Source organism: Arvicola amphibius, chromosome 8 (genome assembly GCF_903992535.2).
Source record: "Arvicola amphibius chromosome 8, mArvAmp1.2, whole genome shotgun sequence".
NCBI classification, from domain to species: domain Eukaryota; kingdom Metazoa; phylum Chordata; class Mammalia; order Rodentia; family Cricetidae; genus Arvicola; species Arvicola amphibius.
In genome coordinates, this window is record NC_052054.1 from 2,846,947 (window position 1) to 2,869,880 (window position 22,934).

General features: G+C 49.0%; 1 protein-coding gene across 1 annotated transcript; it reads left to right on the plus strand.

Annotated features, from left to right (window-relative positions):
- The first annotated feature begins 9,919 nt into the window (after positions 1-9,919).
- Dact2 (dishevelled binding antagonist of beta catenin 2) lies at positions 9,920-19,597 on the plus strand. Its single transcript, XM_038339123.1, has 4 exons — positions 9,920-10,135; positions 15,089-15,221; positions 16,282-16,560; positions 17,066-19,597. The coding sequence occupies exons 1-4, from the start codon at positions 9,920-9,922 to the stop codon at positions 18,739-18,741; spliced, it is 2,304 nt and encodes a 767-aa protein (XP_038195051.1). The 3' UTR covers positions 18,742-19,597.
- The last annotated feature ends 3,337 nt before the right edge of the window (positions 19,598-22,934 follow it).

A 22,934-nucleotide genomic window follows, 5' to 3' on the forward strand; every position in this document is an offset into this window, starting at 1 on the left:
AAGATAAAAAGAATTAAAGTTTCACTGTAAATGATATGCGCTTCAGCGCCTCTGGAAGGATACAACATCAGCACCTCTGGAAGGATACAGCATCAGCACCTCTGGAAAGATACAGCATCAGCACCTCTGGAAGGATACAGCATCAGCACCTCTGGAAGGATACAGCATCAGCACCTCTGGGAGGATACAGCATCAGCACCTCTGGAAGGATACAGCATACTCAGGCGGTATGTGACTGAGCAATTCTGGAGACCAGCTTCTCCAGCTGTGCTCTCATTTATCTCTCATCACCTGTTGCTATAGTAACCAGGGGAGATGCACTCACTCCCGAGGGTCAAGAGATGTCTGTGGGGCAGCTCATCCAGAGCAGGGAGGATATGGCTGCCTCATGACCCTGACCCCAGCCTCTGCGGCATGAACCCAACTGCGACCTTCCTCAGGGCCACTCAGACTGAAGGGAGAAACAAGGACGAGTGCCCACTTCACAGGAGCTACACAGGGGACATCACACAACCTGTTCAGCTGCAGCTTCACGTGCCACCTGATCTTCACAGTGCATCCCAATTGCCTATGTCTACCGTGACATGTGACAGGAAGTGCTTTAGGCCTGGTGCTAACCACACCGTACAGATGACCATGGCAGTAGGGTGACCTTTCATGAAAAATCACGTTTAGAGATAGTCATACACACATACACACACACACACACACACACAAACACACACACACACACACGTAGGGATGAAAGGCAGTTTTATATGTAATTCAATTATATTCTTATATAAGGCCACATATTTATAACAGTTTTCTAAAACATTGACGTAAAAAATGATAAATTATTACTTGGCCGTAGGATACCATATTCTGCTTCTCAATACAGAAAAATTCCTGCACGTGAATATACTTGTATACACAGCACATGCATACAGATACATACACCACATACCACAGGCACACACATTGTTTGTATTTGCACACAGACATTATATGCACAGCACACACATTCACAAGCACACATACATATTACACATGCTTCATAGCATATGTGCATACACATGTACATACCACGTGAATACATATATACCACCACATGCATACAGTCACCACCAACCATAGATTAGTATGACATGCATACACACCTTATGCATTATATGTACAGCCATGCATGTACTGGCACACATACACTAGTCCTCTGTAATATCACATGTGCACACACACGTATATACATATACCTACCTATACACTAGACACATCACACCTGTGCTTACATTGTGCACGTTCCCATTGTTGGTGTTACCCTCCTCCCATGGAAGGATAGTCCCAGCCCTGATCCCAGCAGAGGCCAGCACCTTCCCAAGGTTCTGGTAATCAAGTCTGTCCCCTTAGCCCTGTCATCAAGAAAGGAGCCAGGACTGAAATGTCACTGAACCGTACTATTGGATGCTGAATACACACAGAAAGAAACACAATCCAGTCAGGTCTTCGTGTCTGTCATAAATATGGCTCTTTGACAGGGCTATAATGTGACAGAAGAGCACGATAAGGCTTTGTGCCTGTAATAAATCAGAAGCAGACGCTGATCTGGCTCTTCCATGGTCCTTAACATTATAGAAGTATAACATGACTTTGTAAATCAAGTCGAAACCCCAGAGTGAGAGGTGTGGCAGCATTTATGAGGGTCACAGCAACCGCAGGCAAAGCACGCTGGAAATCTCAGCCACGGTGCCAACTTTCTTACATTCTCAGGAACCTCAGGTGAGGACGGTATTCACAACTCAGTGATCCCTTCCTTACATGGGACATCTTCTCTGTGGTTCACTCTCAAAGAGGTCCAGTCCTGACACTGCCCTCCGGGGACAGGAGAGTGGCAGCTGGTAGCAAGTCATTCAGCAGCAGTTTGTGCTAGAACACCAAGATGTATAACTTCTTGTAGCCCCTATGCCAATATTCCCAAATATTGTTTATAAATGTTCTTTTACATTTAAAGGGGGAGATGATATAGATATAATTAATTTACATTGATGTAAATCTTGATTTATTGATACAAGTTTAAGGTCAATTTTGTTATATGTATATATATATTTCTGCTCTAGATTAAGGTATTATGATTGTGTAGTTCATTTAAAAATGTAATGTATAGGGACTGGAGAGATGGCTCAGCGGTTAAGAGCATTGCCTGCTCTTCCAAAGGTCCTGAGTTCAATTCCCAGCAACCACATGGTGGCTCACAACCATCTGTAATGAGGTCTGGTGCCCTCTTTTGGCCTTCAGGCATACACACAGACAGAATATTGTATACATAATAAATAAATAAATATTTTTGAAATGTAATGTATAATTAGAAAATATAGATTGTTAATGGATAATCATCTATAATAGTCAAGTTTGTAGTCATGTTAGTTAGATTTTCTAGATGTACATAGATATATTTCAGATAGGCATTCTTCATATCTTTCAAAGACTACAGAATATGACATTTTAAAGGTTTTAATAACTTAGGGCTTTTCATGACAATGAGACATGTCTGCCCCTGGCAGCACCAGCTACTTCAAGAGGAAGATGGGCATCAAAGAGGCTCCTTAGCCATTTGGGCAAAAAAACTGCTCTTGCCTGGACTGTTGCATATCCTGGACACAAAGGACACACAGAAAGAGGACTGCTAAACTTGCCTAAAGGTGAGATGGTCTTTCGAGGTTCCTGATTCATGAAAGAGTCTGCGAGACGTTCTGCAGGACACAGCAGAAAGTGACTGAACTGTCTTTGGAATTTCCTGCTTCATGGAAATGTCTGCTGGATACTATGGGCCTGAAGGCCGAAGATGGATGCCCCAATGGCACAGAAAAACTTTGGGTGACTGTCCAGGCAGTGAGATGTCTCTGTCAATTCTAGAGTTTTGTAAGTTGCTTACTTCTTGTTTACTTAGGTAATATTATATCCTTCATAGGTCCTCCACCTTGGACAGGAGTCCAGCTGGAAGATGGAGCTCTTGCTGCCTTTCTAATCAGGTAGCTGAGGTCTCCTGTATGTAGTGGAGTCTGGTAGAGTTGAAGAATAGTTATAGTTTTCAGATAAAGTAGATATAAATATTGCAACTGTAATTCTTGCTTAATAACTGTTTTGTTATATGTAATTTTACTATGTTAAAGTGAAAGCCTTTCTTTTTTGTTTGTAAAAGGGGAAATGGTGTAGGGGGTCCGTCTATATTTGTGTTGCTTTCATTGGTTGAATAAAGAAAACTGCCTTGGCCTTTTGATAGGGTGTAGTGAGAAGCGGCGGGGCTGCGTCCCGCCACCCGCCGCTGGCTAGCTTTACACCCGAAATAATTACACGGAAACTGTATTTTTTTAAAACATTGTCTGGCCCATTATCTGTAGCCTCTTATAGGCTAATTTTTACATCTTTCTTTAATCCATATTTAGTCTGTGTAGTACCACGAGGTGTGGCTTACCAGGAGAGATCTTAACCTGCGTCCATCTCGGAGAGGAGCAGCATGGAGACTCACTATGGCGACTGCCTGAAGCGTCTCTCCCACTCTACTTCCTTGTTCCCACAATTCTGTTCTGTCTGTCTCTTAAAGGGCCAAGGCAGTTTTCTTTATTAATTAACCAATGAAAGAAACATAGATAACTCTCCTCCATCATTTCCCCTTTTTCTGTTTAAACAAAAAAGAAAGGCTTTAACTTTAACATAGTAAAATTACATATAACAAAACAGTTATCAAGCAAGTATTATAGTTACAATATTTAAATCTATTTTATCTTTTATCATAACTAAGGAAATCTATAACTATCTATTTATTTTTTAACTCCATCAAAGACTCCAGAAGGATATAATATTACCTAAGTAAACAAGTCATTTGTAACTTTTAAACTCTAGAAATGACAGAGACAACTCGCTGCCTAGACAGTCACCCAAAGTTTCTCTGTACCGTTGGGGCATCCATCTTTAGCCTTCAGGCCCATAGTGTCCAGCAGACTTTTTTATGAAGCAGGAAATTTTAAAGACAGTTTAGTCACTTTTTGCTGTGTCCTGCAGAACGTCTCACAGACTCTTTAATGAATCAGGAACCCCAAAAGACCATCTCACCTTTAGGCAAGTTCAGCAGCCCTCTCTCTGTGGGTTTTTTGTGTCCAGTTTATGGAACAGTCCAGCCAAGAGCAGTTTTTTGTCCAAATGGCTAACAAACTCCATAAGTAGCCTCTTTGATGCCCATCTTTCTCTCGAAGTAGATTGGTGCTGCCAGGAGCAGACGTGTCTCATTGTCATGAAAAACCCTAAGTTATTAAAACATTAAATGTCATATTTTGTAGTCTTTGAAAGATATGAAGAATGTCTATCTAACTGAAATATGTCTCTACATATCTAGAAAATCTAATAACATGACTATAAGCTTAACTATTATCAATGATTATCCATTAACAACCTATATTTTTTAATTATATATTACAATTTTTAAAATGAACTACAATCACAATAGCTTAATCAAGATCAGAAATATATATACATATAACAAAATTGACCTTAAAATCTATACCAATGTAACCCTACCTGGCGCAACTTAAGTTTTTAAAAAGTGGTTAACCTTTTAAAAAATGCTCCTGGATAGTAAAAAATTACAGATTCACAATAAAAAAGATTCAGACATAAAAGGCCTTTAAATGGCTCACGTAGGTTTAAAAGAAAAAAAATATAAAAAATAAAGTTAATGCCTTAAAAAAAAAAGGTTAAAGTCTTTAAAGAGACAAAATATAGATAGTTATAGATTAAAAAAAGTAAAGTGATAAAATAAAAATAAGCCACGTAAAAATAAAAAATCCACAGAGAGTCTGGATTATGTATTTTGTTGTGTTTTCTTTGATTTTTTGACTGTAAAGGAGCTAAGTACAGAGAGACATTTCATTATATGGGCTGCCAGGCTAGACCAAAATGGACATCTTAACGGTATGACTTCAGGATTTGGATCTAAGAACATGATGCTTTAAAAAAGAGTTTCTTCTTTTGTTTTCACAGAGGACGAGACTCTGTGGATTGCTTCTATCCCAATATGGTATGATAGACCTCAGGCAAACAGCAAAAAGCCGTGTTAAACTCTCTCTCTCCTTTATTTAAAGCTTTTTTAGGTTTTTACGTGGATTTGGCCCCACGTTGGGCGCCAAACTGTAGTGAGAAGCGGGGGGGGGGGGGGGGGGGGGGGGCTGCGTCCCGCCACCCGCCGCTGGCTAGCTTTACACCCGAAATAATTACACGGAAACTGTATTCTTTTAAAACACTGCCTGGCCCATTATCTGTAGCCTCTTATAGGCTAATTTTTACATCTTTCTTTAATCCATATTTAGTCTGTGTAGCACCACGAGGTGTGGCTTACCAGGAGAGATCTTAACCTGCGTCCATCTCGGAGAGGAGCAGCATGGAGACTCACTATGGCGACTGCCTGAAGCGTCTCTCCCACTCTACTTCCTTGTTCCCACAATTCTGTTCTGTCTGTCTCTTAAAGGGCCAAGGCAGTTTTCTTTATTAATTAACCAATGAAAGAAACATAGATAACTCTCCTCCATCAATAGGGCAGCCCTTAGATGGGCAGAGTAGACAGAACAGAATGCTGGGAAGAAGGGATATGTGGCAGGCACCATGATTTTCCTGCCTGAGACAAACGCTGGTTAAAATCTTTCCTGGTAAGCCATAACCTCGTGGTGATATACAGATTATTAGAAATGGGTTAAACTAATATGGGAGAGTTAGCCAATAAGAGGCTAGAACTAATGAGCTAGGCAGTGTTTAAATGAATACAGTTTCTATGCAATTATTTCGGGGCTAAGCTAGCCAGGTGACGGGACACGGCCCACTCCTCATACTACAGGGAACCACAAAGGACCATTGGAAAGCTGGTCACAAGTAACAGGGTATGGTGTATGTGACTGTAGAGCCTAGTAACCAATTAGTGTGTCCACCTGGCTTCTCCCTCACATCCATGGGCTTTCGTGGGCAGATGGTGCTGTGGGCTCCAGGCCCTTCTGATGCATGGGACCTCTTCAGCATGGCTGCATAGGTCCTCCACCTTGGACAGGAGTCCAGCTTGAAGATGGAGCTCTTGCTGCCTTTCTAATCAGGTAGCTGAGGTCACCTGTATGTAGTGGCGTGAGCTATCTCTGAAAAAGTCATCTCTTTGTCCCACAGGGGGCGCCCCTACTGCTGTGGGCTGTGGAACCACATGTAATAGAACTACAACCCCCTGGGCTGGGGGGTGGGGTGGCTCTGCTCAGCTGTGGTATGTCACGAGACTTGTGCTGATGGATGTGACATCTCAGCAGACTCTCCTTGCATAACACCCCTTGCCTTCAGCAATACCGCAATCACTGATTTAACACAGCTGAGTTACACCATGTGTACAAGGGTGATCTTTACAGCACTGCTGTGGGAAGAAGAGAGGAGACATCCGGCCATCTGTCCAGACTCCGGAATTCTTACTTCAAGGGAAAGTTAGACGGCACTGAAACCACATGGGACAAACACTATGGACACGGAGCCATACAGATGTATATTAGGAATACAGAAAAGACACACAGGATAAGCTGATGGGTGGATAGGAGATACTTTCAGAGACTTAGGGAAGCACACAGAAGAAAAGCCACAGCTCATGGGGACCAGAGAGAGCACATCAGACATCTTTCTACGTCTACTGTGTCTTCCATATTATTTTGGTAATAAATACACTTATACAACACGTTATGCAATGCAAGAAGTTATTTAAGAAGGCCAAGATACAATTTTTAAAATCTGTTCAAGCCAAAAAAAAAAAAATAACAGTCACCATGCGTCTATTTAGTAAACATTACTGAGAGTCAGTCACAGAGTCTAAGAGTCTAAAATATCTCATCAAAGGAAATGCAGCTCTCCAGCCCCAGTCTCCTGAGCCAGTGTGTGGGACAAGCAGGGAGCTATAATGGAACCGAAAAGCAAGCTGTACCATGCTCTGGACGGTGCTTCAAGAAGCAAAGGCGGGGGAGGTGAGACCGAGTGCCCAAACGTTCCTTCAGGAAGAGAACCGAGCAGATGTAAGGGGGCAGCAGGCAAGGAGTTGAGCCCAATGGAGGGATACTGATATGTTAGAAAGGAGGGTGGGATGGAAGAAAGTCACGCAGGGCGTTCCCTTCCTCCTTCCTTCCCTCCCTCCGTGGGGGTCTGGAAGCCACACGTTGAGAATGGAAAGACCAAGGTTGGCCTTAAGACTCAAGGACTACTGGCTGCAGTGTTGGCAACCGACCACGAGGGGGCGGCTGGAAGCAAGGAGGCCGGCAGAGTGGGTCCAAAGAGATCCTGGGGACTGCATAGGCAGAGACACAGCCCAGTTCATGGTAGGCCTATTCAAGTATTGTAGTTAATATTTAGTAACATTTAATTAAGCCCGTCATATAAACAGAGCTTCGCAGTGAGAAGCACCTTGCAGAGCTAGTGTCAGTCTGAGGATCCCGTTCGCTGTACACTGCACACTCACACTTACGCTACAAAGCTGAGTGTGCAATTAACCCAATCACCATGGTTCTTCTGTGTATGTCCCCGGCCACTTCTTCAGATCAAAGCTCTGGACAGGCTCCTTTTCAGGTCTTTTGGCTACACTGTCAAACGATCTCCAGGGTCGTGGCCTCCATTATACCCCCTAGGTTTCTTCCTATTCACCTATTCATCATTACTCCTTACTATGTCTGCCCATCTGATTGGAAGGAAAAGCTTTCCTTGCTTTGTAATGGGTAAGCTGTGGCAGGGCATCGTCACAGGCATTAGCATACAAGAATAAGCTGCTTAATTCTGTGCGCCAGCCGTAAACACCTAAACAATAAAGTTGGAAAATAATTTACAATGGTGTAAGAATAAATCAAATACTCAAAAACAAATTTAACACGGGCACAAGACTCCCTGGTAACTGTGAGGCGTGGCTGAATAAAGTGATCACAGATCTGATTGTGGGCAACGTGGCCCATATTTCTGCACCGGGGATACTCAACCTCGGGTCGTATTTCCCACTGATTGACAGATTCTGGACATTCCCCAACAAAACCCATGCTGTCTCCTAGGCAGAAATTAGCAAAGTGACCCCTAAATTCCTATAGAAATGTGAAGGGCACAGAGCAGGGAACACTCAAGCATCCAGATTTCGGAATCCCTGGAAAGCAAGTCATTGACACAGCTGTGGCCCGGAACAAGGTCTAATATGACAGGAAACAGAGATTCATTCTCTGTGTCAGTTGTTTCTCCACAGGGTCCCACACCGCTCCGTGGGGAGGGGATTATTGCCGGCACATGGTTGTGGGCCAGTGGCATACACATCTTCAGAAGAGAGAAAGGGACCAGGTAGATAGACCAAGCAGAGCTCAGGCAGAGTGGATGTAGAACTTCAGGGTAGGAGCTAAAATACAAAAGCTTATTAGGGGAAGCCTGCAGTAGAATCGGGCAGCGACTTCTCGGTCATAACACAAAAAGCACAGTGGCAAGAGAAAGAAAATAGATGCGGTGAAATAAAAATAAAGAGTGACAATTTTAACTGAGCCTGGTGCCGAGAGTGTGTGTGAGCCAGGTACACACAGGAGGCTGGCCAGGTCTACATGGTAAGTTAGAAAGAGCTGCATAAGGAGACCCTATCTCAGAACTGAACAAAACAAAAACAGGAAAGCAAAAGAGAAGCCTACAAACTGGAAGGAGGGGAAAAGTCTGGGACTCCTGTATCTAAGGATTTTGCAGATGGTGTCTAGTAAGGAAAGAGTATAAAAGAGTCTCTGATCTTAATTACTGAAGATGTCACCAATTCAGAGCAGGCAGAGTGCCTGGGTGGCCATTTCTTCAGGGGAGAGATGCCTAGCCTCTTCCCGCCTCAGAAACTGCTAGCTGCCAGCTGCGCTCCACAGCCCTGGGCACTCTGGGTGATACTACTTCATGCCGCGGGTGCGGCTGGCACCTTCCCACCCCTGCTTCAGAGGCAAAGGTGAACGCTCGGGAAAGCAGCCTGGCATGTCTTCAAAACCTTGAGCACAGTAGCCACCTGTGATTCACAGATTCCTGCCTTAGGTGGACGCTCAAGTGAGAGGAAAGGGTTTCCACCCGGCCTGCTTGCACAAACGAGGTGTAATGTCTTCCTAAGAAACGCTGGAGAAACATGAGGGCTGTTGCCACACAGCAGAAAAGGATTCTGCCAGAAAAAGGAGGTTCTGGGGGTGCAAAATGGGCGCATCCGGAAGTCTAAGAACAGTAAAAAGACCCGGATAGCAGGATTCCACTCAAAACAGTGTCCACTGGAGGCGGGCGCGGCTGTAGCAGGGAGGTGGGTGTCTGAGCATGTGTGCAGAGGAGGTGGGGGCGACTGAGCATGTGTGCGGCTTCCTTCTGGAATCCTGTGTTCCTGAAGTGACCACCATGGTAAGAGCTGCACAACTCAGGAACTTGCTAGAAGCGTCCTTAAAGGTGCGTGGTATGTGTGTGAGGTAGGACGAGATAAACCGCGAAGCAACCAGAGGTTTCCAGGTACATACAGGTGTGCACTGGGAAACCTGGTAGTGGGTTTTCCATACTAATGATCTTACAAACAGGAATGTGTTTTTTTTTTCTTTTCTTTCTTTCTTTCTTTTTTTTAATTTAAAAACCTAAACAAAACCTTTCTCCGGCAGTGCCTAAGCTCTCCTCTGTACCTTCGCGTAGGGGCTCTGGCCTTCCATGAAGAGCACACAGGTCTCAGGGGCACAGGGGTTGGGCTGGGCTAGGGCGCGACGGGCCGACGGGGCGGGCAGGGGGGGCGGCCGCTGTGACCTCGGGCGTCGAAAACACCGCCCTCCGCGGCCAGCGATAGGTCCCACCCCACCTAGGCGACCTGCGGCCGGGGGCGGGGAGACGCGACGGGGACGCGCAGCGCGGTGGTTGAACGGCCGGCCGCGAGATGTGGGCTCCGAGCGGCCCGGGACCCGCGGGATGGGACCGCCGCAGGGTGGGCGCGCGGCTGCGGGCGGCACTGGCCGGGTTGCAGGAGCTTCAGGGACTGCGCGCCACGCAGCAGGCGCGCGTGCGGGGCGCCCTGGGCCTGCACCCTGCGCCCGGGCCCCGCGGCCAGGAGCTGCGGCTGGAGGCGGCGCTGGCGGCGCTGCGGGAACAGCTGGTAAGGAGAGAACGGGACACGAGTGGCCATGGGGGCGTGCTGGGGAGCGACCGGGGTGCAGCTGCGTGGACTGAGCGAGTGGAGAGGCCCGATGCGCGGCTGCGTGGGGAGCGCGCTACGGGGTGAGTGCTGGGGAGCCGCGCGCGGAACCTGGTGTTGAATGCGCAGCGCCTCTGCGGCTGACACAGCATTGGTGCGGAGGCGCGCAAGTCGGGCTAGACGCTGGGGACCCTGGCCTCAATCCCGTAGCAGGTCACCCGGCTGCACAGCGGGACTGTGTCCCGCAGGGCACCCTACTGGGTTCACTTGTGTCACTGGGGAGTCTTGCTGGCTGGTGCCAGTCTCCAAGATTGCGTGTCACCTGATCCGCTTTTAAAAACAAAACAAAACCGAGTGTGCTCATGTCTGAGGAACGTGGAAGTGGGGGGGGGGGGTCGGTGGTGCTTTCTCAGCTACCTGCGCCCATTGAGTGCTCCTCTGTGAACCACTGGAGGCCTTCCAGGAGTAGAGCTACAACCTGCTTCTAGAAACAGCTCGAGATGCTTTGCAGTACTGCAGCGTTGTGTTGTTTTTTTTGTTTTTTGAGACGAGGTTTCTCAGTGTAGCTCTGGCTGTCCTGGAACTCACTCTGTAGACTAGGCTGGCCTCGAACTCAGAGAGATCTTCCTGCCTCTGCCTCCCAAGTGCTGGGATTAAAGGCGTGCATCACCACCGCCCGACACTGCAGCATTTTTAAAATAGCAAAATGATGGTCTCGGGTGTAGTGGAGTCTCATCCATAACTCCTTATGTGGGATTTCTTTGATGGACAAATTTGGATCTGTCCTGTTGAGAGTTGGTAAAAGTCCAGGGAAACTGTTGTGTTCAGTCAGCTTTAGCTCAGAACTGTGTTGGATTTGTGACTAAAGAATCAGGAAGTCCAGTGTCTGAGTCACTCCCCAGAACACCTGGAATCTTCCCTGGGTGTCAGAGAAGGTGGAGAGCTGGCTGAAGGTGGAACCCATCTGGCAGCTTCTCCAGACTGTGAGACGCTCTGCTGCCCAGAGACGGACATGGCTGGTGTGGACTGGACTCTGTGAGGGTCAAGGCATTACCACAGGTGCCCGCTGTTCAAAAGGCTACGCACTCCGCTTCACGTGACCTCAACCAGGCAGGCCCATTGACGGTTACACGCATGACCGTTCCCTTAAGGTTGATGATTAACTCCGCTTCAGCAGTACACAGACCCAATCCGTGATCCCTCACACCACAATGACCAGACATCAAACAAACTTTTTGTTGACACACACACGGGCACGCACACACTCCCCTCACCACTACCACCACCACCCCTCTCCGTGAGACCAGAAGGAACACGCAGGCTTTGTCATGAAACTTAGTTCACAGGAAAAGAGAAAAATAGTTGAATTTCCGTGGCTTTAACCAGCACTTAGCACTTCAACAGTTTTCTTGAGGGGGAGAGCAAGGGTGCTTGTTAGATAAAGAAAATAATGAAAGGGCTGCCAGTTAAACCGGCAGGATCGAGATAGCTCACTGCCCTCCTGCTGGCTCACCTGGCCCTCAGTCAGTGTTCAGGTGTGAAGACGGAAGCTTCCCGGAGTCCCCTGCAGTTATTCTGCGATTTTAGCCAGTGCTAGGGATTCAAGAGATGGGCTACGCCCTGCTAATTGCAGTGTCAAAGTCACAAAGGGAACTCAGCAGTAGCTGCTTAGGGGAATTTTGTTCATTAGATAAATCAGTGACTCGTAATGACTGGGGCCAAAAAAACAAACAAAACAAAACCAGAGGTGATTTCAGCACTTAATCCTCCTTATTCCAGACTTCATTGCTGATGAAATCCTATGCCCCCTGACCCCACAGTCTGCTTCAGGTGGCCCTGTAAGCTGCCCCCATGAGTGTTTTCACAGGGACTTGTCTCAGGAAATGGCTAGCGTTTTCTACTCAAGTAAGTGAGCTTAGGTAGAATAGCACCCTCTTGGCTTGGCACTATGCCAAGAAGCTGTAACATTCTATCATGCCTCGGCTACATCCAGAGGAGGCGTCCTGGGACAGCAGACCCATATGAGGACCATCCCGCAGGGGGTGATGGGTCACGACTTGTTCTAAAAGTGACAACATGCAGAAGCCATCCCTTTCCCTGGCAGGCTCAGGAGGTGGCATCACAGGAGCAAGCCACGCCGGTTCCGTAACCGTCAATGGTGTTTTCCTTGGCCCGAGCAGCTTGCTTGATGAACACACAGGGGGCAGATGGAGGTCAGATGAGAAACAGATGAGGCCAAGAACGAGGAGGACTTAACAGACGTCGCCAGGGTCACTGTCAGTCTAACCCATGAGCCAGCGAGCAGGGCCCGTCACTATTGGTGGATGCGCTGTGAAGTTTGCAGGAGGCGGTCGGGGTAATTCATGCATAACACATTTTCTGTGCTCACTGTTTGCATTCCGAGAGAGGAAGGAACTGTCTTAGATACCATCTCTACATCCTGAACTTTTTGTCCTCCAAATATATTGCAAAGATTTTTTTTTTTAATGCTGGGGTTGCAGGGCGGAACTGTCCATGGGGGAAGGTGTAACACGTTCAGACCCAGTTCTGTGCAATGGTGTGGGGCTTTTAAAGAAATCGGCCAGCTGCCTTTCAGTGGAACCATGGATTGGCAGGACTCGGGCATTACAGACTTAGCTGGTGAAGGTACAAGGTCCTATCCCGGAGCCTTGCATAGCAAGAGTCCAAGGATTTGCGGGTGTGCTGGGTGTGGTTAGTTCTCCCTTGCACTAGGCCTCTGACATCTGACCCCGTTTTGGTCGATTCTGACCCAAGTGCCCCAGAACATTCCTGGCATCAACATGAGGTTTGCGGACTGTAGGCAGGCTTGATTCTGGGCAGAGTGCCACAGTCTGGCTCCGTAGCCCCCCATGCTTCGTCCCGGTCACAGTGGCTTTGACCCTGAAGTTCAGCCTACGGATCAGTGATGAAAACTTGAAGTAGGGGTAGAGGAGCCATTAATTGGGGGTTATCAATCCCTATGGTGAGCTCACAGCAGAGCCCTGAGGCTCCTAAGGACTCTGGGGTCTTGGGACTTTAACCATTAACTAGAAACTAGCTGCCTAAACTTGCTGGACCGATGCTATCTGCAGAGCAGCTGGTCCCAGTGTGCACATGGGTGCCAACCTTAGGAAGAGGGCAACCAGCCAGACCCCTGAAGAAGGGAAGTTGAGAGAGACAGATGCTGTCACTCTCTGGACTGGACCTGGTAGAAGTGCTTGGTGTCTGTGGGCCACATGCATCAGAATAGGACAAAGAAAAATCTTTTACAGGAAAAATCCGTGCCAGCCCTTTGATGGGCCTAGTGAGGGGGTGGAAAAGGGCATGCCTGTGTCTCCATCCTGCTTGTCTGGGAAAGAGATTGTGAAGGGAGCAGGTTCTGGGAAGTTTCATTCACTTGTGACATGAGCGGCTATCGGAGATACTGTTGCCCCCAGGCACCCTCAGACCCTGGGTTAGATCAGAGCCTGGAACCTAGCAGCCCTAAAAAGCCAGCTGGGCCACGCACAAGTCGTAATGAGACGCTGAGATGGGACATTTATTCTGTATGTCCGCATGAAGAAGAGAGACAAATGAAAAGGCCCAGTGACACCCCAAGTTCATCTTTGGGTTTAAAAAGAAGTAAGAGATGAGCAGTCTTGATCAGGATGTGACTCCCCTGTCGTCTTGGATGCTGCCAGGAAGGTGGTAGGTCAGTTGTCAGAACTGGGGGAGTTTCTTCCTGGGAGACAAGCTCTGGCTCCAGCCGGTCCCTGCTTAAGATGAGATTCTAGGGAAATTCCGATTTCTTAGTGCCCATTGTCTCTTCAGAAAATCTTCTTTCCTGTGGGGGCTAGAGCACCCAGAGGTGGCTCCCACCACCACCCCGGGTCAGGCCCTGCAGTGGAAGGCTAGTCTGCCTAGATTGGCAGCCGTGCCAGCCGGGCCAGCATCCCAGTCAGCTCACCCTGACCCTTTGCGAAAGCACTTGTTCTGGTGAACAGGAAGTCACTACTGCTGGCATCTGCTGCCGGTGATTTCCCACGCTGCTGAGATTTCTGATGTAGCTCCCCACTAGGAAAGTAATGGTCACGCTCTTCCACAGATGAGCCATGTTCCTCTTTGTTTGCCTTAAACCTGCTTGTTACTTAGAGGGAAATATGTATGCCACCAGCCCAGAAATCAGGAAACTGCACGGTTGAAAGAAATCATTTCTTACCAAACACTTGGTACTGATTAGTTTATGTATGAGAACACAGAACTCCCCCACTTCGTGTGGACTGCACAGTGTGTGTGTGTGTCTGTCTGTCTGTCTGTCTGTCTGTGTTTGTCTGTCTGTGTATGTGTATCTGTCTGTGTGTGTGTCTGTGTGTGTGTGTGCACGTGAGTGTGTGTGTCTGTCCGTCTGTGTGTGTGTCTGTTTGTGTGTGTGTGTGCGTGTGTGTGTCTGTCTGTCTGTGTGTGTGTGCGTGTGCGTGCGTGCGTGTGTGTGTGTGTGTGTGTGTGTGTGTGTATAGACCTAGGGACACGGTATAAAGAAGTCCATCCTCTGGGGACAGAACTTGCACAGAAGGCTCGCTAAGGCTTGCTAAGCTTTCCAAGTGAAGTTGGAGTCTCCTATCAAAATGCCCACTCGCAGGTACCATAGGCCATGGAGGTGCTGTATGAAAAACTATCTTCACTCCTGCCAGACTGTGTGCATGTGTTTGTACATGTGTGTGCACGTGCACACACACGCACATGCCAAGGGGAGACAAGTCCTTCGTGGTACATTCCAGCAGACCCAGGAAGTTGCTTCCCACGAGTTAGCATGAGTTTGGAGCTGGAGTCTGGGAGCCTTGCCGGTGTCCACGGTGGCCCCGTTTCCACCTTGGACCTGGTTTAGATCTCTGCATTCATGTCGGGTTTTATCCTTTCTCCTTCTTTGCCCCCCAGTCGCGGTTGAGGCGGCAGGATGCAGGCCTGAAGACTCACCTGGACCAGCTGGACCAGCAAATAAGCGAACTGCAGCTGGATGTGAGCAGGTCGTCCTGTGAGGCCCTGGACAGTGACAGCAGGCCCAGCTCGGGTACGGCTGATGGTGGCTGGACACTGGGGAGCCAGGCTGACACCCCTCACAGTGTCCTCAGCTGATCTGACACTTGGGAGGTCCCCTGAGCAGCCTGGGAAGTGGATGTGACTAAAGACATAGAAAGCTATAAACACGCTGAAAGAAAATACAAATGTAATGAACATATGAGGTTTAAATATAATATGTAGCTTAAGAGTTTACGTACAGTACAGTTTATACAGCATATACACATATGTAAACCACCAGCTGTATTAAATGCCCCAGGAGCTCCTGGGTTTCCAGGATGGTCCTAAACCATGCTGCAGATCACCAAAGTCATTTACATCAATTTAACTGGCCCTTCCCTCCCTGTGCTCCATCCCAGACCTCCTCAGAGAAGGTCATTGTTGGCAGTCTTTGCTGGCTTGTGTGACTCTGGTCACCTTTGCTTTCTCAGTATGCTCCAGGTGAAACTTGGCAACAGGGATCCCTGTCTGGGATACAATGGTTACAAGGTATCCGTGACAGTGAGCCTGGGGGTGCGGGGTCCCCTTGGCAGTCCCTGGGGCTGAGGACTCCCAGGAAGGAAATGCCCCCCATGCAGTTGCGTGTTAAAGAAAGATGTCAGTAGCAAAGGAAGCTCTCCTTCCGAGCATAGCTATAGGGGTCAGGTGAGGTAACGTCACTTGTTCCCATAACCACTCGCCAGGTTACCAGCAAGAACCTAGAACATTCTTTTTTTATATATATTTGTTTATTTATTATGTATACAATATTCTGTCTGTGTGTATGCCTGAAGGCCAGAAGAGGGCACCAGACCCCCATTACAGATGGTTGTGAGCCACCATGTGGTTGCTGGGAATTGAACTCAGGACCTTTGGAAGAGCAGGCAATGCTCTTAACCGCTGAGCCATCTCTCCAGCCCCAAGAACCTTCTTGTTGTGGACCTGTCCTCACAGGCATTCTTAGCAGCCCCTCAGCACTCTTTGTTCCAGTAAATGCAAGAGAAAGGGGGTCTGAGTCTTTGGGTAGAGCCCACTGGCCAGGGGCGCACTGACCACTGTGTCTGCTCTTCTAGGCTTCTACGAGCTGAGTGACGCTGGTTCCTGCTCCCTGTCCACCTCGTGTGCCTCTGTTTGCAGTGACCGCCTGTCCCCCTCACTGGGCAGCTGGCTGCCCGTGTTCCATCCCTCTAAGTCCAGGTCTGGCATGGGGGACTGGCGACCCCGCTCTGCTGATGAGACCACTGTCCCTGCATGGAGCCCACAGCCCAGTGGAGAAGATAGCAGGTTCCCGCATGGTGCAGAGGACACAGGCCGCCCGAGGGGCATGTTCCGGCCTAGACCGGTGTCTACAGGTGAGAGAGAGGGCCAGGAGAGAGCAGGAGTGTCGTTTGGGTGAGAAGGATAGCGAGAAGGATAGCTGGATGATAATACCTGGGCTCAGTGGGGACGAGGCTGACCCCACATGGATGGAGCGTGTGTGTGTGTGTGTGTGTGTGTGTGTGTGTGTGTGTGTGTGTTCTTTTAAATGCACATCCAGAAACTCTGAAGCATTCAGACATGTGATGCGCCACATTTAGAGTAAGAATCGAGGCACAAGCACCCTCCGTGTTTTCCCAAGAGAAAAAGATGTCACACACACACACCTGGGCTTTGTGCCAGCCATGGTCTCTCTGTGGTGAGAGTCTCTAGTTTCACTTCCAGGCTTTGGATGCTGGAGCAGTTCCTGCCGTGACTGTCCCTATGTATGGCTGGAAACTGTCGGGAGCCCCCAAAGACCTGAGCCTCCGTATGCGCCTACGGGAAGCAGGGACTTGGCGTCTGTCTGTGTTGATGTGCTTTTCATGGTCTCATTCCCAGGTGATCTTGAGAGAGTCCTCCCAGATGACCTGGGGCTTCAGAGAGCTGGTGCTGATGCTGCACCCCTATCCCTCCTCAGCCAGGGGATAGAGGTCCCGGCGCACACACTGGACCCCAAGTACCAGCGTGATCTGGTGGCCAGGGGTGGCCAGGAGGTGTACCCGTATCCCAGCCCCCTCCATGCAGTGGCTCTCCAGAGTCCGCTCTTTGCTCTGCCTAAGGAAGCGCCACGTCTTGACATCCGCTCGCCTCCCCCGGAGCCTCCTCTGGTCCCTGTTGATCAGAACAGGACTCAGGCTGGGCCGATCCGTGAGCTGGGCTCAGCCGAAGCCTACATCCACAGGCTACTGCGTCTGCGGGGCCAAGAGCTCCCTCTGAGGGATGGGCTGCAGGAGCAGGGACGGGACACAGCTCCTTTCCCACGGATGCCGTGTAGCCAGAGGTCAGACAGTGCAGGTCAGCTCGAGGAGCTGGGCTACAGAATGGACAGGGGAGGAACGAAACCAAGTAGGGATGCTGCCAAGGAGAGCCTCAAGCAACAGGGGCCTGTGTCCCTTGTGGATACTGAGTCCCTCAGCAGCCCCCTGCAGGAGGAAAGCACCTGTTGGAATCCCTGTGTCCACGGAGACACTTCTGTAGGTTTTTCTCTCTGCTCCCAGGCCCAGCAGCCCTGCAATGACTATGGCCAAGGACAAGCCCTGTCACCGTCCAGGGTACTGGGCCCTGAGAGCTCCCCTCTGGACCCAGGGCCCTTTGCTTACTCTTCTTACACCACTGGTGAAACCTCCCCAATGAGGCTGAGGATGGGATCTCCCCAAAGCAAGGCCGTGAAGGTCAGAAGAAGAATCAGTGATAAAGTGCCCAGGCTGGGGAAGCAGCTTCCACCACAACCGGAGAGACAGCAGGGCACCCATGCTGCTGCGTTGACTCCGGAGTGGGGCCCCTCATGCAGGCCCCAGCAGGGAGGGCTCAGCAGGGGCCCCACACTGGCCAGAGAGCCTCCTGGACGCTCCTGCTCTGAGTCCACCCTATACCCTGTGCCCTTCTTTGTCCCCCTAGTGGTGGCCCAGCAGGAAAGTTACCCAGCATCCCCAGTTCTGTTCCCAATGGAGGCGTCACCCCTTAGCTCGGCAGCCAGGCGGAAGCAGCGCAGGTGGCAGTCTTCTACGGAGATCTCAGCCAAAGCCCGCTCGGTCAGCCATCCTGGGCCCAGCTTGGGGCTCCCTAAGTCCCCAGCCAGGAGAGTAGGTGGTCCGCAGGCCCAGAGCAGACCCGCACTTGCCCGTCAGGATGCCTGTGTGAGGAGCGAGTCCGACCCCTCGGAGCACTCAGCAGAGTGTGCCTCGCTGTTCCACTCCACCATTGCCGAAACCAGCGAGGATGAGGAGGCCAGTGACCACACTGCCAACCGCTTCGGGGACGAGTCTAGTAGCAACGATTCGGAAAGCTGTGTCCAGAGTAGCCGCAGTGGCCTGGGGAGAGGCAATGCACAGGTTGGGCAGGGGGAGCGGGCGTGGCCTCGGGTGCCGCCCCAGCAGTCCTCCCGGGTCCCTGGAAGCTCCAGGCCACCGCTTCCCCCTGTGCCCAAACTGTGCCGCATCAAGGCCTCCAAGGCCCTGAAGAAGAAGATCCGTAGGTTCCAGCCAGCAGCACTGAAGGTCATGACCATGGTGTGATGCCAGTGTTTTAAGCCTAAGACCCCAGAACGCGCAAGGCCCTTCCTTCCACACCATTTGATGAGCAGACTGAGGGTACCACACTGTCAGCTTGCTTAGGTTTCTCAGTCACCCTCACTGTGGTTGTGAGTTCTCTCGGGTGAGTTTCCATCCAGCCGTTTTGATTGCATGATCCCAGATGCAGCTTTGCGCTCCTTCACGCTCTGGCTGGTATGTGGGGAGAGGTCTCTACGGAGGCATTCCTGCCCAGAGATGGCTTAGGTGCATCCCATTCTGTTCGGGGGACCAGATTTGAATTCAACTCCACATTACACTCATGATAAATGCCTGCACGATGCTGATGTCTTACCAAATAAAAGAACCACATTCCCCTTCTCCTGCAGCTGCTGTCCTGTCTGTCTGCCTTCCTAACATGGGATTTGCAATGACCCGAGGGAGGAAAGGCTTTTTCAGAGTAAAGCCTAAATTCTGGATTCAACACAGGTGAATTGAGCAGGAAAAAAAAAATTGGAAAATGTAATTTTTTTCACTTTTGTCTTTTGTTAAAAAAAAAAAAGTCTACTTTCGAAGGATGAGGATGATAAGTTTTCAGCTCAGCTGTTCAGAGCTGTACTCACGAGGCAGCCTTCTCCTGGATCCAACACGTTGCCCTGGAGGAGATATGGGGGTGCATCTCACGGGGTGCCTGCCCTTCCCCTGCACACTTCGCAGAAGCCTTGAAAACAAGGAGACAGAAAGACTGTCTGAAAATACTGGGGCAATAAAGTGTCACATTTGAGCTAAATTTTTCTGTTACAAGAGCTGTGTACAGGGCGAAAGGTGAAGAGACTTAATTGATTAAAGTTTAGAACAAAGACATCGGCCTCCCTCAAAAGGGGGGGGAAATGGGAATGAATGCTTTGGGGGTTTTGAAGTGAAAGAAAGCAAGGGTCTTTTGGTGCCATCCACTGCAACCCGCAAACATTCCTAAGGGACCCCAAGAACAATCTCTGAAAAGTATCCACCTTGACTTCCTGCCTGCACCTCCTGGGATTGCTTAGGCCAAGGCTTCTGTCTTCCTTCTAATTTCGCGGAGTTTAAAGGAACATTAAAAGCCAGTCATGACCCAGGGTTTTATTGTAAAAGGTAGTTTTTCCATTGCTGTAACAAAATGTCTGGCAAATTAAAGGAAGGAAGGTGTGTTTTGGCTCACAGCCTCGAGAGGGTTCGGTCGATCACACAGAGAAGGCGTGGCATGGGAAGGCAATGCAGTTCACATCATGGTAAGCCAGGAAGCAGAGAATGTGATGGGATGCAGTCCGAGGTGATGTACCCCCCGAGGACCAGCCTCCAGTGACTCAACTTCTCCATCCAGGACTCACCTCCAAAAGTTTTCAGTCTCCCCAGATATCACCACCAGCAGGGGATCAAGTGTGAGGAACATTTCAGATTCACACCATAGCCTTCTGCCCGGGGTCCTGAAATCTTCTCACAAAGTACATGGTGTCTACTTCCAAAGAGTCCCCTCAGCCTTAATGATTCCAGCATTGTTCAAATGTCTTGAGTCCAGAGATTCATGGCAATCTCTTAGCTGTGAGTCTCAGAAAAGTGAGATAGCTGTATGCTTCTAATACACAGTACATAGCACTGGCTGTGTGGCTAACATGATCTGATTCATTGCCTCATTGCTGAGATGAGGGGAAGTGGATTTTTGGCAGAACTTTCACCTATGAGAGCTACTCAGAGTCCTGATGAATCTGTCTGGGGCCCTGCCCAGACGCAAACCTGCATCCCTGCTGCTTTTTCTGGAGAGATGGGATAAGTTCCATGCTCTTGCTGGACATAGTCTCTGTCTGAAGCTATGCAGGTTGGGACTCAAGTGTACCCACATGAAATAGATGCACTTGGGCCTATTTGGGCCTGACTACACAGCTGTGCAAGCAAACCAGGAAAACCATACAGCTACACAATCTGCTCTCAGCTCTCTCTGTGCCCCAGCCGTGTGTGTGTGTGTGTGTGTGTGTGTGTGTGTGTGTGTGTGTGGTGTATAGATGGACATTTCTGTCCCACCAGGTCCACAGCTGTTTGGTCCCAAAGAAACACACCAAGGCTTATTTAATTATAAATTGTTTGGCCTATTAGCTCAGGCTTATTATTAACTAGCTCTTACAACTTAAATTAACCCATAGTTTTTGTTCATGTTTAGCCACGTGGCTTGGTGCATTTTCTCAGTAAGGCATTCTCATCTTGCTGCCTCTGCATCTGGCTGGTGACTGACTCTCTGCTTCTTCTCTTCCCTGAATTCTCTTAGCCTATACTTCCTGCCTGACTACTGACCATTCAGCATTTTATTTAACTAATACAAGTGACAAATTTTACAGTGTACAAGAGCATTATCCCACAGCATGTGTGTGTTCATCCCCTTTTCTCTCTCTTTGTTGTTTGTCTCATTGCAAATAAATAAGTAAATAAATAAATAAGTCTCCAGTCAGATTTGTGAAGACCCAACAGGAACCGTTCAGAGACCAGAGCAGCCTACACATGAGGCTCAACTCCTAAATGGTGCTGATCCAGGGACCTCACTACTGAGTAGCAGGTGGGGACCCTGGGTAGAAAATGATCAAGATTCCCTCTGAAGACAGACCTGGATCCCCCGGGGTCAGAGCCTGGTGGGTGGTGAGGGCTGAAACTCTGGAGGGACAGGTCTGGGTAAGGCTACTACTGCAGGACTCTGGACATGGTTGTGATTTAGAGGAAACTGCTCAGGTAGCCGAAGAAGCCACTGAATTTCCCTGAAGCCCCTGACTAGAAACCGACCACACTAAGACCACGCTTCTCCCAAGCCCACCACTGCCTGTCTGGCTGGAACCCAAACATCATTCCACGTCTTCTGCTTTCATTTGCTCTGAAGGCAGGACTGGGATGGGTGAACACAATGTAGGAGATTCCACCAGGGTCATCTGGGCCGTCTGAGCCACAAGGACAACTTCCCCACCGGAAGAACTTGCTTTCTTTAAAAGGGGAAGCAAGTGGTGTTATAGGGCTCAGAATGAGCGGCAGGCTGATAATGGCCTCTCTGGATGAGCAGGGTGACTCCACCCACACTTCCTGGTGCTTTCCCCAGGGTGAGGAGCCCCCCAAGTGCTCAGGACATACTACAGGGTCAGGAGGGGTATACAGTCTGAGCGTGCAGGTGGTGGGGAGCATCGTGACACACAGAGGCAGTGGAACCGGGATGCAGAGCCTCTCTGAAGCAATTACAATGGCCACTGCAGAGCTCACATTGAAGAGGCTTGGCCAGCTCCATGGCAAATCACTCAGCTTCCTTGGACAGAATACACGGATCTCACCTGAGACAGAGAGGGACAGTTTATTCCATAGCCAAACATGATCATTGACCCGGAGCTCAGATTCGGGTTACCCAAGTACCACGTCCTAAAGCAGCAACATTTTTATGCAATTTTTACATCAGCAAAACAGAGAAAAGTCATAAATCAAGGCACTTTTAAAGTATCTAAAGTAGCTGGGTTAAAGCAAAAACATCTCTAGCATAACCTCAGATGTCACCTGATGGAGTTCTTAGCTTTGAGGTTGGTGAAATCTAAGGGGTCCATTTGTACATTCCGAAAGGATTTACCTAGTAGCCACGAAGATGGAAGGCCACCTGCAGAAGTGGGCAATAAATGGCTGTTTGGAGGACTTAAGATAACTCAAGATAATTCGTCCCGCCCCCCGCCTATAAATTCCATCTCTCCACGGCCACTGACATTCTAATCGGTCAATCAGCCTTCTAGAATGTTTAACGTAGGTGTGGCTTTCTTTCTGAGAGCGTCAGTTCACATATTTCAGGGTAATTTTCTTTCAGACAGATGTATCTACTCCTGGTAGGGCAGAGCAGGAGCCCCCCTGGGCAGTGCGGCTGTGATATGGGACTCACAGGCGCCTGGTGGCAGTGGCTGGCCTATGATGAGTGGATGAGCACCCCCCAGAGGGTGCAGGGCAGTCCAGCTGACGCTTCTACCACAGGCTCCCTAGAAACTTTGGATAAGTTTTTGAACTACTCAAAAACATCTTAGAAAAAAAAAGAAAGCCAAACTCATTCAGAAATTAAGTATATGTTATTATAATTAGTAAAGAAATTAAGTACAATGTTAGCAAAAGTACTCACCTCTCTTTAATGAATCGTAACATTTGAGAAAATAGGCTTAGGCCAG

Bases quoted from the DNA above. Each gene is read 5' to 3' on its own strand.
- Dact2 (XM_038339123.1), top strand. From the start codon at position 9,920: ATGTGGGCTCCGAGCGGCCCGGGACCCGCGGGATGGGACCGCCGCAGG. The intron at 10,136-15,088 runs GTAAGGAGAGAA...TTTGCCCCCCAG, and splicing joins CGGCGCTGCGGGAACAGCTG to TCGCGGTTGAGGCGGCAGGA. The intron at 15,222-16,281 runs GTACGGCTGATG...CTGCTCTTCTAG, and splicing joins TGACAGCAGGCCCAGCTCGG to GCTTCTACGAGCTGAGTGAC.